This window comes from Xenopus laevis, chromosome 4L (genome assembly GCF_017654675.1).
Source record: "Xenopus laevis strain J_2021 chromosome 4L, Xenopus_laevis_v10.1, whole genome shotgun sequence".
In the NCBI taxonomy this organism is placed as follows: Eukaryota; Metazoa; Chordata; class Amphibia; order Anura; family Pipidae; genus Xenopus; species Xenopus laevis.
In genome coordinates, this window is record NC_054377.1 from 69416760 (window position 1) to 69432892 (window position 16133).

General features: G+C 40.7%; 1 protein-coding gene across 1 annotated transcript in view; it reads left to right on the forward strand.

The window, feature by feature from the left end:
* The window catches only part of ffcskk.L (fucose kinase L homeolog), a 36224-nt gene extending 20492 nt beyond the window's left edge, over window positions 1-15732 (forward strand). The window contains 9 exon segments of the mRNA NM_001114818.1: window positions 2797-3007; window positions 4748-4914; window positions 6152-6379; window positions 6919-7062; window positions 7283-7402; window positions 7662-7849; window positions 10491-10590; window positions 14029-14252; window positions 15294-15732. Coding sequence (NP_001108290.1) covers window positions 2797-3007; window positions 4748-4914; window positions 6152-6379; window positions 6919-7062; window positions 7283-7402; window positions 7662-7849; window positions 10491-10590; window positions 14029-14252; window positions 15294-15377 — 1466 coding nt within the window. The 3' untranslated portion in view covers window positions 15378-15732.
* The last annotated feature ends 401 nt before the right edge of the window (window positions 15733-16133 follow it).

Consider the following 16133-nt stretch of genomic DNA (forward strand, 5'->3'; position numbering starts at 1 on the left):
ATGCTCCAGTGTCCCGGCTTTCCAAGAACACTGCTCTTCCAGTCCCTGATGCCTCTTCCTTCAAGGATTCCATGGACAAGTAGCTGGAAAGCCTTCTCCGTTCTCTATTTCGGCCTCAAGCACTTTCCTGCTTCCCATTTTAGCAACGGCCTGGGTGAGCAGAGCCATTCAATCCTGGTCTGATTCTCTCCTCGACGTAATCGCCTCTGGGGCTCCTCGCCATGAACTTGCCCAATGGGCCTCTCAGATAAAGGAGGCTAATGACTTTATTTCCAAGGCTTCCTTAGACGCAGCCCAAGTAATCAGTAGATCTTCGGCATTGGCAGTTGCAGCCCTCAGGTCCTTATGGATGAAGTTATGGTCAGCTGACTTTTCTTCCAAGAAGTCCCTGACTTCCATACCGTTCAAAGGCAAGCTTCTTTTTGGTCCTGACTTATTATGAATTATGAATTATATTATCAGCCAAGCTACAGGGGGAAAGAGCACCCTCCTACCGCAACCCAAGGCACGGCCTACCTTTCGAAGGGGAAAGTTTTTTCGTGGCTCCCAAATGAAAAACGCGAGAGCCTCCACTCCAAGGCAATCATTCATGGCATGGGGGCGCTTCGCAAACAAGCAAAGACCAGTCTGGCACAACAAAAAGATCACTCCTAAGTCTGTGGACAAGTCTACCTCAGCATGACGGTGTCATTACACCTTCAACCACATCACCAATATGAGGGGGGTTAAGTCTGGTGACTCGAGGATATCATCTGGAGTTTTCGTCTCCTCCTCCTCCTCATTGTTTTTTCATGTCCAGAATTCCAACAGAGCCAGACAAGCGGATAGCCTTCCAAAACGTCATTTCCAATCTCCTTCTCTCAAAGGTGATCACTCCCGTGCCCCCAAAAGTCTGTTTCAAGGGTATTACTTGTAGTACCCAAAAAAGATAGGTCAGTTCGTCCCATCCTAGACCTAAATGAGCTAAACAAGCTTTGAACCACTAGGGTCAGTGTCCCTTCAATGGCTCACCTGGAAGACAGTTTTCCTTTTGGCAATTTCCTCAGCAAGACATGTTTCTGAACTCAACGCCTTATCCTGTAAACCGCCCTTCTTGGTTTTCCATCACAACAGGTTCTCTGAACCGTTCCTTCATTCCTGCCCAAGGTGGTCTCAGAATTTCACTTGAACCAAGAAATAAAAATTCCAACCTTCTGTCCTCCTCCATCCAATCCCAAGGAGGTGGCTCTACACTCTCTGGATCCTGTTAGAGCTCTAAAATTCTACCTTCATAGAGTTAAGCACATACGTAAGACTGAAGCACTACTAAACCTGCCTTTGGGACCTCACAAAGGTTCACCTTCCACTAAAGCTGTCATTTCCCGTTGGATCAAGCAAACCATTCAGCTAGCCTATACGGCACAAAGCCAGTCGCCAGCCAACTAGGATTACTGCCCACTCTACCAGAGGGATGAGTACGTCCTGGGCGTTCAGAAATCAGGCCTCAGCAGAACAGCTGTGCAAAGCAGCTATGTGGACGTCAGTCCACTCTTTTTGCAAATTTTACCATTTTGATACCTTTGCGGCTTCTGACACTCGCTTCGGCAGAAAGGTGCTTCAAGCCGCAGTGGTTACTTCCACATAGGCCTCACTCTCCCACCCGGGATTTTAGGGGACAGCTTTGGTATGTCCCCACTGTCCGTGTCCCTAAAGCAGATCTGGAGAAAAGGAGATTTTGGGGCAGATTTACTAAGGGTCGAATATCGAGGGTTAATTAACCCTCGATATTCGACTAGGAACTAAAATCGTTCGACTTCGAATATCGAAGTCGAACGATTTAGCGCTAATCCTACGATCGAACGATCGAAGGATTATTCGTTCGATCGAACGATTAAATCCTTCGAATCGAACGATTCGAAGGATTTTAATCCAACGATCGAAGGAATATCCTTCGATCAAAAAAACACAGGTAAGCCTATGGGGACCTTCCCCATAGGCTAACATTGAGTTCGGTAGCTTTTAGCTGCCGAACTAGGGGGTCGAAGTTTTTCTTAAAGAGACAGTACTTCGATTATCGAATGGTCGAATAGTCGAACGATTTTTAGTTCGATTCGTAGTCGAAGTCGTAGTCGAAGGTCGAAGTAGCCCATTCGATGGTCGAAGTAGCCAAAAAAACACTTCGAAATTCGAAGTTTTTTTAATTCGAATCCTTCACTCGAGCTTTGTAAATGTGCCCCTTTGTGTACTCACAGTTAAATCTCTTTCTCCTCAATCGCTTGGGTGACACAGGGCTTCTCGCCCTGGATTGAGGCTCTCTCTTTTTCCATCAGACATGTTAATTTTTGTATTTTCTGATTAAATGTTAAGTTATAGAGAATTATTGATTCCTGTTGAGTTTTTTCTTAGTTGTGTCCTGCCTCCTGGATGTACCAGATATACCCACTGTCCCTGTGTCCCCCAAGCGACTGAAGAGAAAGAGATTTAACGATGAGTACACAAAATTTGCTTTTTATTCTATTAACTGGCGCTGATTAAATGATTATGTAAATTCCAGCTTTTCTAAGATATCTGTGTATAATGTTCCCTCCACACACACAAATATGGAAATACATATTGCTTCCTGTATCATACACTGCACATGTTAAACTTTTCATCTGAATACTGTACATTCTATCTACTGGGACAGCAGAGAAAAGAAATATTGTACCAAACCTAGACAGACCTATGCCATATCCTTTGCTTTACTTAGACAAATCTAGCTTTTCCTAATTTCTTCACTGACAGTTAACCATGTTGGCTAATATATCTTTGTTTTAGTGGCATCAGTGGCTGAAGATCCAGGAATAGCAGCTCGAGCACTTGCATGTGTGGCTGACGTCCTGGGCTGCATGGCAGGAGGAGAAGGGGGGCTAAGAAGTGGGCCAGCAGGTAACAAGGCCTGGTCTTTTGGTTACCAACTTCTGGAGAAAGGAGACATTGCCAAAGGTGTCCAACAGCTGGCTCTGGAACGTGAGAAATGGCTTGGCAGGTAATGTCATATAGCTCTGCTGATATGATATTTACATTGGGCTAGTATTTTGCTGAAGGTATAACAGTGCAGCAACAAATGGAGTATGAAACTATAGAAATATTTGCTTGAGTTCTCCATGTGCATGTTTCCATTGTTCTCTCTCTCTGCACATGTCTATACACAGTGGTTGTTTTGTAGACATGTATACATTTGGCAGACATATAAGGGCATATTTGTAATGATGGACTGGGTACAAAAACTGATACAAATAACTAATTTTGTGATCCTGATGTACCTAATTTTACCATCATGCAGTTGCGGTTGGCTGCTGTGCTCAGTTGAAGAGACCTAAATATTTGTGCTTGGTTGTGAATATTGCAGATAGGGATGCACCGAATCCACTATTTTGGATTCAGCCAAACCCCTGAATCCTTCGTGAAAGATTTGGCCAAATACTGAACCGAGTCAGAATCCTAATTTGCATATGCAAATTAGGGGTGGGAAGGGGAAAACTTCTTTTACTTCCTTGTTTTGTGACAAAAAGTCCAGTGAATTCCCTCCCCGCCCCTCATTTGCAGTTCGGCCAGGCAGAAGGATTCAGCCGAATCCGAATCCTGGATTCGGTGCATCCCTAATTGCACAGCTGGCATGTTAGTGGCATCGCATGGTTAGACTATTGGAATACATATTCTGTAGGCACAAGATGGAGCACCTATGGGCAAATGGTGCAGTGGTAGAACAGGGCTCTTTTTGTGTTAACAAACACAAGTGTTTGAAGGGGGTTATTTATCAAGGGTCGAGTTGCGTTTTTCTCAAAAAATTTGGGGTTTTGAGGGTAGTTTAGGGTTTAAAAAAAAAGAAGCTGGAATTAGCTTTACTCTGAAAATACTCCAGCTAAAACCTGTCGAGATCAGGTAGAAGTCAATGGCAGAGACCCCTTCAACCATTTAAAGAGTTTTTCCCATTCAAGTTTTTTTCATAAATAAACAAACATTCGAGTTGTGAGTTTATTTGAGGTATAAAAAAACCCCACAAACTCGACCATTGTTAAATAACCCGCTAAGAGTGCTGCTGAGGGCTGCTGAGCTTTCTAGCAAATAGGAAGCATTGACTTCTTTCTAAGGTTGTATTTAGGTCTGCTGCTCCCTTTGGACTTGATGTCAGTACAACAACTCATAGACTGTTCTGTGCATGTGCTGATCACAGAAAGGCAGGGCCAGAACTAGGGGTAGCCAGGAGAGGCAGCTCTCTATGGTGTGACTTGGGGAAGGGGGGGACTTGGCCAGGTTGCACAAGAGCTTCTTCTTGCCCTGGGTGCAGTCTATAATCCACAGAGGTGTGTTTGTGCCAGAACACCAGAAAATGGCTTAATTTTATGGGAATTCTTTGTATAGATTATCAGAATATATAGGGAGATGTACTTTTTATGGAGTATTGTTTTTGCACTCATGTTCAGACCCTCAATGACAGTAGGACACATGCTGTGAATCTACACCTCTTGCCTAAGAGGATAACAGTGTTTTGTGACATAAAAAGAAGGTTGTGGTCCATCAGCATTAGGCAAGACTAAAACCGCAAACTGGGTTGAGTTACAAACACCTTCACAAAAGGCTGGAGTTGACAGACGTGTGTCATTTTTTCAACCTAAATTACTGTGTACAGAATGTGGTGGTGGTTATACATTTACCTCTTAATATTTCTTAAAAGCGTAAATATTTTTGTGGGCTTTAATTAAATATTGAATGTTTTCTTAACTAGACCAGCCCTCCTACTACGAGCAGCTCGTCATTATGAAGGGGCAGAGCAAATCTTAATCCGGCGGGCTGTTATGTCATCTTGTCAGTTTGTTTCCATTTCCCAGAAAGAGCTGCCAGCTATGGGTCATTGGCTGTCTGCTGAATGTCCCGCTCGCATTGATATGTCTGGTGAGTGTAGGCAAATAAAAGATTAAATGCTTTAGTTACGTATAAAAGAAAGAATTCCTGTACAATAGTCCTTGCATACATTACTTGTAGTGATGTACTGAAGCCACTATTTTGGGATTTGGCCGAATCCTATGTTAAAGATTCTGCCAAATACAGAATCCGAAACCTAATTTACATATGCAAATTAGGACTACGAAGGGCAAAAAAAGGAAAAAAAAAATTTGTGTGCCAAAAAGTCAAGTGATTTTAAAGGGGAACTCCACAAAAACATAACTTAAAGGGCACCAATCATGACCAAGTTTACCAAGTATATACACTATGTGAAAGTTCAAGAAATCCGATTAGAATTGTTTGTATGATGTAAATGATCAGCTCACTATACCTTCTGCAAGATCTCCCCTATCTCAACTGCAGTTCTAGCTGAGGCAGGCATCTTGGATTTCACTGGCTCCTCCTACCTATATCTTCCCAGCCAACCGCAGCTCTGAAATCTCGCACATGCTCAGTTGAAATTCCTTGTTGCATATCAACCCTTCTAAGCTATTTTCAAATCAGCCAAACCTGTGTGTTAGCTGCTGTTCAGTAGTACTGCCACCTGCTGGAAGTTACTGTGTGCCCTTCATTTGCATAATGACATCACCAGCAGGGGACAAGATAGGGAAATATCCTGATACTTCTAGTGGAGGAATTTACTTAAACAAGGCATTCTGGGTAGAATACTCAAAGCAGTGTTACAATCTGAGCATGCTCCTGAAATTTGCATATTATAGTCTCAATATGGCCTCCCTCAGTGAAAGAACCCATTTGACAAATTAAAGGATTTTTTTAAAACCTGCAATTTTTTCAAAAAGCTATATATGTGGTTTGATTAAACGTGTTTAGCTTGTACTGGTCAGATTGTTAATATGTGTTTGATTTTGGCTGTGATAGGTGCCCTTTAAGCTTTTTGAAAAGTAAACATAATTTCAAGCAACTTTGCAATATACATCATTTAAAAAAATACAGACATGTCATGGTTTTTAATGGTTCCCTGAGCCTAGCCCCCTGCTCTCCTGCTGATCTCTCTGACTACTTTGCTGAGCTGGCTGACTACTGTTATTTTGTATCAACAGAAAACAATAAAACATGCTCTGACATTCTTGCACAGTGAATGTTAGTACATTTGTAATGTAACTTTTATTACATAAAATGGTTTATTTTATCGATGGAGTTGTTTTCCATATCATGCCTTTTACAGGTGGCTGGAGTGACACCCCTCCAATTACATATGAGCATGGTGGTGCAGTGGTGAATGTGGCTGTGCTAGTGGATGGCCAAAGACCCATTGGTGCTCGTGCAAGGAGAATCCAGCAACTGGAATTGCGTCTGTGTAGTGACAGTGGCCCACCGGGGACAGAGTTGCACACTCAGCTGACATGCCTTAACCTCTCTGACCTGCAAGATTACTGCCAACCCCATGCCCCAGGTGATCCTCAGTTTTGATGCACGTTAAGAGGCACATTTATCAAAGGTCGAATTTCAAATTCATGTCAGTTTTTAAAAACTCCCATAAATTCTAAATTTGTCCGATCTAAATTTATTAAAAAAAATAGAATTTTTAAAACTCGGGTGAATTAAATAGAACTGAAAACTCGAATCGAATTTGATTCAAATTTTAAAAACTCCATTTGAACGCTGCAAACAACTCCAAATTGATCCCTGGACCTCTCCCATTGACTCAAACAGCAATTCGGCAGGTTTTAGGTGGCGAATAGTCAAATTCAAATTCTTAAAGGGCCAGAGTATGATAAATCTCGACAATCGAATTCGAATTTTTGAAAAGAATCGAATTTGAATAACTCCCTAGTTGAATTTGACAGTTTTGACCATAAAAAAAAAATCGAAACTTTGAATTATCTAAATCGATTTCAATTCACCCTTGATAAATCTGCCCCTTAAATGTTTAACATTTATACTTGGAGCTGTATTTATATTTACATGACTACTTTTTCATTGTATGCCTAGGGGCACTGCTAAAGGCAGCTTTCATCTGCTCTGAGACTTTAAACCTTAACTCTCAAGATACTTTGCAAGATCAGCTTTATAAGACGTATGGGGGAGGCTTTGAGTTGCACACCTGGTCCCAGCTGCCTCATGGATCTGGCATGGGTAAGATGCTTAGCTGTCATTTTATGTAGATCTCATGGAAACTAGTGCCATTTTTTAACGAGATTTTTGCCTGAAAAGGTTCACCGTTGCAACAATCAAGTAGAAATGTATTTACTTCAGGTGGCTACAGGTGCATTTAAACTTATGGGTGCACATAAAGTTTGCTCTGCATGTACTGTCTGCATTGTTGTGCAACTACTTATTTTTCTTTGTGCTTTAGGCACAAGCAGCATCCTGGCTGGAGCAGTAATGGCTGTGCTGTACAGAGCATCTGGAAGGTCCGCAGATGCTGAATCTCTTATTCATGCAGTGTTACACCTGGAACAAGTTCTTACCACAGGTACCAGTGTCGCAACCTATTCAGTAATGTGCAAACTGAATATCTGGATCTAAAGAAAACATAATGATTGAAGGGAAATTACCACCCACACCCCTTTCAACCAGTAACCACCATGCCCCCTCCCAAATCAACCATGCCCCCAGAATCGACCCCTTTACCCCGTACCTAAGTATGCCACCTTTTTGGAGAAAACGACTGGCCTTTGTATATTTTTGTCCCTATTAATAACATTGTCATCTGTTGTCTTTGCTCTCTGCAGGTGGAGGTTGGCAGGACCAAGTTGGAGGCTTGATCCCTGGAGTGAAAATGGGGTTTTCAGCTCCAGAGTTACCTCTGAGAGTACAGGTGGAACACATTGCACTGCCTGATGGCTTTCTGCAAACTTTAAACCAGCACATCTTCCTGGTGTACACTGGAAAGACACGCCTAGCACGCAACCTTCTGCAGGTGATACACCAATACACTTCTATACAATAGTTTATTTCCTGTATTAAGAACCCACTCTAAACTGACACCTCATACACCATGTTCCTTGATATCTGATTAGTTTTACCAAGTGATGATCAGCTGGAAATTGTTGCAGTTTGGTTTTATAAGTAAATGACTAGTTTGAGTTATTTTTCTGTAATGTGCCTTCCACAAAGCCATCATTTTGATGCTTGTTGTCCATGGTAAATGACAGGCAAATTGCAGGTGATTTTCACTTTTACATTAAAGGGATACCATACCTCCCAACTGTCCCTTTTTCGGAGGGACAGTCCCTCTTTTGACAGCTCAACCCGCAGTCCCTCATTTGTACTGGAAAGTCCCTCTTTTCTCTGCACTGAACAGCCAGAAAAAGAAACAAAGTTTCTCACTTAATTGGCTTTTAGCAGAGAGCCCAGAACAGCTAACAGGTGCAAATAAGATACGTTGTAACAATTTTGAGACACAAAAACACAGTTTAGATAAGGAGAAATATTTTCAAACTTTCATAACCTGCCGAATTTTGTAAAAGAAACATGGTAATTAGAGGGTATGGCCACAGAAATGGGTGTGGTCAAAAAATTGCTGCGCTATGTGTGGAAAAAAAATTTTTGTCCCTCTTTTTACTTCCAAAATGTTGGGAGGTATGGGATACTGTCATGGGAAAACATGTTTTTTTCAAAACTCATCAGTTAATAGTGCTACTCCAGCAGAATTCTGCACTGAAATCCAATTCTCAAAAGAACAAACAGATTTCTTTATATTCAATTTTGAAATCTGACATGGGGCTAGACATATTGTCAGTTTCCAACCAGCTCCCAGTCATGTGACTTGTGCCTGCACTTTAGGATGGAACTACGTTCTGACAGGCTATCTCTCCTACTTAATGTAACTGAATCAGTCTCAGTGGGACGTGGCTTTTACTATTGAGTGTTGTTCTTAGATCTACCAGGTAGCTTTTATCTTGTGTTAGGGAGCTGCTATCTGGTTACCTTCCCATTGTTCTTTTGTTTGGCTGCTGGGGGGAAAAGGGAGGGGGGTGATATCACTCCAACTTGCAGTACAGCAGTAAAGAGGGACTGAAGTTTATCAGAGCACAAGTCACATGACTGGGGCAGATGGGAAACTGACAATATGTCTAGGCCCATGTCAGATTTCAAAATTGAATATAAAAAAAAATTATTTTGAAGAATGGATTTCAGTGCAGAATTCTGCTGGAGTAGCACTATTAACATGTTATCCCATGACAGTATCCCTTTAACTTTTAGTACAAATAAAGATATACCTGTTTTAAACAACATTTCTTCTTAGTTTTTTTATGTATTTGCCTTGTTATTTCTGGCTTTTTCCAGCCTGCTCCTGAAAATACTGTTCGGTATTAGGGTAAGGCCACACTGGGTGTTTTGGGGAGATTTGGTCGCCTGTTGACCTCGTCTTTGCAGTGACCAATCTCCCCAAACGCCTTACCTCACTCTGCGCCGGCTAAAATGAAAGTGAAACTTCGGGCGTCTTTGGAAAACAAATTGCTGCGTGTGATTAGCGCCGGTGTTTTTTCATTTTAGCCGGCGCAGAGTGAGGGAATGCGTTTGGGGAGACTGGTCTCAGCAAAGACGAGACGATTAGTCGCCAGGTGACCAAATCTCCCCAAAACGCCCAGCGTGGCCTTACTCTTAGGGGTCACTGACCACGGCAACCAAATAACAGATTGAACGTAAGGCTTCAATTTTATTGTTATTTTCAATTGTTTTGCTTTTCAGACACTTTGCATCTTCATTTTGATTTCAGAACTACTCCCTGGTTGCCAGAGTTACAAACCTCTAGCAACTAGATTAAATTCCAACCCCAAAAGCTGCAGAACAAAGAATGTAAATAAAAATGCAAAAAAGACGAATTGTGAATTTACTTAGAATTCTGCTGTCAACAACATACTAAAAGTTACATTTAAGGTGAAAATCCCCCTAAAATGCATGTTGGAGAGATGATTGAAAGCATTGTGTGGTTGGCTGATCCAGAACTTGACGTGGAATATTTATACTTAGTCTGGTATAGGACACAGAACAATAGAGATAATCTATTCTTTATGAATCGCAGAAGAGGTAGTATCAATTATTTCACTGGAAGGAGACCAGTTTGGGGAGTTAAGCATATCATTTTCTGGCCTACACTAGTTTATAAATGAAACAAGCTGAATGTAGATATCTAAGTTTATAGAGAGAGAATTGATGATCTTGTTTTTTTTCTATTGCAGTTAACCATTAACTCTTGCTATTTATTGCTATAAGACTGGGAAGATTGTAATGTTCCCACAGACTATACTTTGGTTTTCTCCTGTGAATGCTCTAGGCTGCATTTAGTTTCTAGCCCAGTTTTTACAAACACATACAAAAGCATTTACCAGAGTTTTTCAAACCCAGGACAGCCATCAGGGTGGTTAAGGGGTTGTAGATGTAGTAGGCCCAGTCATTGCTGGGGCATTACTTATTGCATTACTTATTACTTTTCAACATGACTGCATAGGCCTCATTGGGGAAAAAAAAGCAGGTTTCAGATTGCCGTCCTGTTTAGACTTAAAGCCTCAATCATTAATCAAATATTTATTATATTCCTCAAAATTCTCCAACAGGATGTATTGAGAAATTGGTATGCCCGCCTCCCAGACATTGTTCACAATACAGACGAGCTAGTGAGTAATGCAAAGCAATGCGCTACGGCCTTCAGAACTGGTAAGCTATTGGGCAAATAAAATGTTGTACTTCATTATTGTGTCCTAACTCGGTGCAGTCTAACGTTTGCCATGTTGTTGGCCAATTTTTCAAAAACCAACAAATTCATAGGCCATTAAAATACAAAAATTTAAAAATACAAATTCATCTGAACTGCCAACTCAATGTGATATTTTACATTTGTATGTTTCTCTTTGTATGTTCCTCTTTGTTTCATTTTATATTTTTGCTCCAACCTACAACACATTTTAGGGGTCATATGGTTTTCTTTGAGGTACAAGTGATAGCGCACTAAAGGGACACAGGGTGCACCCTTTATTACTCGTCTAATATGCACTGGCACCCCAGGAATGCTGCACTCTGCTCCAAATTGAAAAGCACACCACATCATCAGGAGGTGCAGAGGAGCCCTGTCCTTACTACATGCCTTAAAGGAGAACTAAATTCTTAAAAGAAATATGGCTAAAAATTGCATATTTTATATACTGAATTAATGCACCAGCCTTAAGTTTCAGCTTGTCAATAGCAGCAATGTTCCAGGACTTCAAACTTGTCACGGTCACCATCTTGGAAAGTGTCTGTGACACTCACATGCTCAGTGGGCTCTGAGCAGCTGTTGAGAAGCTAAGCTTAGGGGTTGTCGCAAATTTTAGCACAAAATTAGGTTGGCCTGTAATAAAAGCTGATGCTACAAGGCTAATAGTCTCACTGGTTTCTGTGCTGCCATGTAGTAATTATCTGTATTAATCACTAATCAGCCTTATTCTGTGACATTTCTATTCTATGTGTACTGTATATTGTGAGTTGGTCCCTAAGCTCAGTAAGTGACAGCAGCACAGAGCATGTGCAGTGAATCAGCAGAAAAGAAGATGGGAAGCTACTGGGGCATCTTTGGAGACACAGATCTTTACTGCGAAAGGGTTGTGGTTGCCTTGGGCTGGTACAGAAGCACAAAACATAATGTACAACATTTCTAGCTACTTCTTTTGTTATGCTTTAGTTCTTCTTTAAGGCAGGGCCCCAGTGCATCCTGTGTGTAACATTAGCATCTGAATGACATACACAAAGCGTATAAAGAAGGAAAGGGAATGCCTAAATGCCACCTCTCACCTGCTTCTCTTGGATAAGAGTGATGCTTAGAGGACAAACAATGCTTGCTTCAAGACCTGACTGCTCTGATTCTACAGTTAGAACTAGGGATGCACCGAATCCAGGATTCGGTTCGGGATTCCGCCTTTTTCAGCAGGATTCGGATTCAGCCGAATCCTTGTGCCTGGCCAAACCAAATCCTAATTTGCATATGTAAATTAGGGGCAGGTAGGGATATCACATGACTTTTTGTCACACAAGAAGAATTTTTTCCACCTTTTCCTTTCCTGCCCCTAATTTGCATATGCTAATTCAGATTTGGTTTGGTATTCAGCTAAATCTTTCACAAAGGATGAATCACAAATAGTGGATTCAGTGCATCCCTAGTTAGAACCAGAGAACAGATACTGCTTTGTTACAATAACATTTAATCTTCTTTTTGTTTTGGATGGATATTTAGCGAGCTATTTATGAAAATCGGATTTTTTTTTAAGTAAAAAAAAGTCCGACCAAAGTAGAACGCACAATTTGATCTTATTTATCATTGATGATATTGGTTTGAAAAAAATTTGGGTTTTATCGATCAAATTTTTTCAGATTTTTGGGCCAAACTCCGTGCATGATATCTTCAAATTTGAAATGGGACCTTTGCCATTGACTTCTACAGGACCCCGACAGCTTGGAGATGGAGTCATTTCAGATTCTGAATTTTAGCAGTCTGGGGGTATAATAAATTCTTTTGAGGTTTTTTTCCCACTAAAAATTCAGATTTTATAGTTAAAAAAAGTGGAATTTTACAAGTTTTTGGCATTCAGACTTTAATGATATTGTACTTATTCTTTAATGGTGTACGAAACACTGAATTTTGCAATGTCAAATTTTAAACTTCTGACCCTTCAGTTCACTACTTAAAGGAACAGTAACACCAAAAAAATGAAAGTGTTTTAAAGTAATGAAAATACCATGTACTGTTGCCCTGCACTGGTATAACTGATGTTTGCTTCAGAAACACTACTATAGTTCATACTAACAAGCTGCTGAGTAGCAATGGCAGAAATTGAAATAAGGCAATATGGCACAGGTTAAAAAGTGGATAACAGATAACATTATGTTCTACAGATCTTATCTGCTGTGTAACCTGAGCTTTTTCTCCTTTGAATGGCTGCCTCCATTTCTACATAGCAGCTTATTTATATAAACAATAGTAGTGTTTCTGAAGCAAACACAGAAACACCAGGGCAGGTCAACACTTCATTATATTTGTATTACTTTAAAACACTTTCATGTTTTTCGTGTCACTGTTCCTTTAAATCAGACTACTGATTGCTCCACAATTCATGTCAATCCCTATCTTAATGGATATACTCATCATCTGTTAATGTTGAAATAAAATGACATTTCTATCTTCAGTAAAGCCTAAGAATAACACCATCAAGATTTGCTTTAATTGCCATTGTTCTAACAGCTTCCGGTTATTTTTGTTTTTATGGAGATGGGTGTGAAAAATGGAAACTTAAAACTACATGTAAAAGATCTTTTTATTTTAGTGACCTGGCCAAAATCAGTGCATGGTAGATCAGTGATGGTCGGACTGATCAGCCCTTGCCCTTATGGGATGTTTAAACCTGCCTGATCAATATTTTTTCGGTCAGATATTGGTCAGGCAGCCAGTCAAAGGGCCCCATACTGGGGCAGATAAGCTGCTGACTCCCATCTGAAGGGGGTGAATTGACACTTAAATCTGCTCGTGTATGGCCACCTTTACTTTTTAACTCAAGATAAGGAGAGGGCATATTCTGTTTAATATAGAGAATGGAGCACACAGCTGGGCTCCTTATTTAACACACTACAAAACTGCATGTGGGCAGTAAAGGTGGCCATACATCCCTCCGATATGCCCACCTTGAGGTGGCCAATATCGGGCTGATCCGATCGTGGGCCCTAGGGCCCAACGATCGGATCCTAACGGGCGGTCGGATCGCGGGACCGCATCAACGAACAGATGTGGCCGCGATCCGACGGGATTTCTAGTCCCATCCGATCGAGATCTGGCCATCTCGATCGGGGAAGCCCGTCGGGGGGCCCCATACACGGGCCAATAAGCTGCCGACTCGGTCTGTCGCCAGCTTTTATCGGCCTGTGTATGGCCACCTTAACTCAGGGCAGCCAAGCAGATGTTTGCTTGCAGTTGTCTGGAAAAGCTGATCCCTACAAAGTAAACAGGCATACATAATGTTTCTTAGCAAACAGGCAAGTGATACAGGCATTTGGCCTGAAAACCATTATAAGCTGAATATTTTCATCAACAGCGGATTTCCATATTGCATACTAGAATGTTATTCTTTGCAGGGGACCTGCCACTACTTGGACAATGCTTGAGCCGATACTGGCAGCAGAAGAAGTTCATGGCACCAGGCTGTGAACCATTAGCAGTGAGAAAGATAATGGATGTCTTAGAACCATATGTATATGGGCAGAGTCTAGCTGGAGCTGGAGGAGGCGGCTTTCTGTATATTCTAACAAAAGAACCTGGACAGAGAGATGTACTTCAGAAGTTGTTGGAGCGCACTCGTGTAAGTTACAAACAGGGCCGGATTTACATAGCGGGTGCCCCTAGGCCCACTGTCGTTCAACGCCCCTGTCCCTTACCTTTTTATTCACTCAAATTTTCATCATCTGGACCAGAGCAATGGGGATTGGCTCATGGGAAATTTAAAAAAAAACGTTTGTATTTGCGCATGCTCAGTGGGTGTGGTTGAAGTATAAAAGAGGTGGTCAAACAATACCCATCCGTGTATGGTATCTGACTAATAACATCTATAAATATAAGTGGGATTTGCAGATACTGGACCTACAATATTTGACATTTTAAAATACAGGTATGGGATCAGCATTATCAAAATTTTTTTTTTTTAAAATGATTTCCTTTTTCTCTGTAATAATATAGAAATGAATTATAATATATATTAATGTAATAAAACAGTACCATGCACTTGATCCAAACTAAGATATAATTAATCCTTATTGGAAGCAAAACCAGCCTATTGGGTTTATTTCATGTTTACATGATTTTCTGAAGATCCAAATTACGGAAAGATCCGTTATCCAGAAAACCCCAGATCCAGAGCATTGTAGATAACAGGTCCCATACCTGTACTTGGAGATATAGTTCACAGTAGCTGGAGAGCCATACATTTAATAGTGTAAGATGCACTCTGTACTGTGTATGGTTTCCGTTATTTCATTCAGAGAGCTTATAGCTGTAGTACTGTTATGGAATACATGTCTGGGATCCGTTATCCAGAAACCCGTTATCCACAAAGCTCCGAATTACGAGAAGGCTGTCTCCCGTAGACTCCCATTTCATCCAAATTCTTAAAATTTCCTTTTTCTCTGTAATAATAAAAGAGTACCTTGTACTTGATCCAAACTGAGATATAATTAATCCTCATTGGAAGTAAAACCAGCCTATTGGGTTTACGTGATGTTCTGGTAGACTTAAGGTATGAAGATCCAAATTACAAAAAGATCCCTTATCCAGAAAACCCCAGGTCCCAAGCATTCTGGATAACCAGTCCCATACCTATACTTTATTGCAATTTATTTTATTACAGGGCCTGGAGAGATGCAGTGTACACACAGTACAGCTAGATACGGAGAATTTCACAGTGCATTTGGATGAGGGGGAAAGTCCATAAGAGAAAGATCTGCCTGAAGAACCTTCAGAAAGACTGGAGTACAAATGTGTAATTCTCAGTAGATCGCACTCTACTCTGAAGACCACTCTATTGACTTATTTTGGGGTAGCGGGAAGCTCTGCCAGATTTGTAAGATCAAACGAATGAACTGGTGGAGGGTTGTAATATATAGTTATAAATATTTTTAATAGATGAAAGCATTTGATTTGTGTCTACCGCTGATCATGGTTGTATTGCCAATTAAATTCAGTTTATATTTGTTCCCACCTGGTAACGGTCTTGTTTTTCCTACATAGAATTATGAATTACATAGACTATAGTGCAAGCTAGTAAATAAAACCGCTGATTTATACCACCTCTGTCTTACTCTATTATATTCCTCAAGCAGCAAAATTAGAACTTGTCCTTGTCTTCTGGTTAATAAGTGTATAAATGCCATTGCATTTTCACACATTTTCATTGAGATTTCAGGATTATAACCAAACCAATGAGTATTTTATACGCAGTGCAAATTGTCACGTTTGTGCCCAAAATAATTCCATTGCAACAGAACAGTTCAAAAATGTTGGCTTTGTATAAGGAATAATTTTAACAGTTTCATGGAATGTTACAGTCTGTATGTTTACTGCCTGCTGTCAAGTTTGGGCCAAATCAAACCATGGTGCTGTAATATTTTAGAGGATAAACACACCCTTGGTTAGAGCATCAAGAGTCTCCTATGCCTTGAAAGTGATTTCAAAGGTTCTATGAAATGGT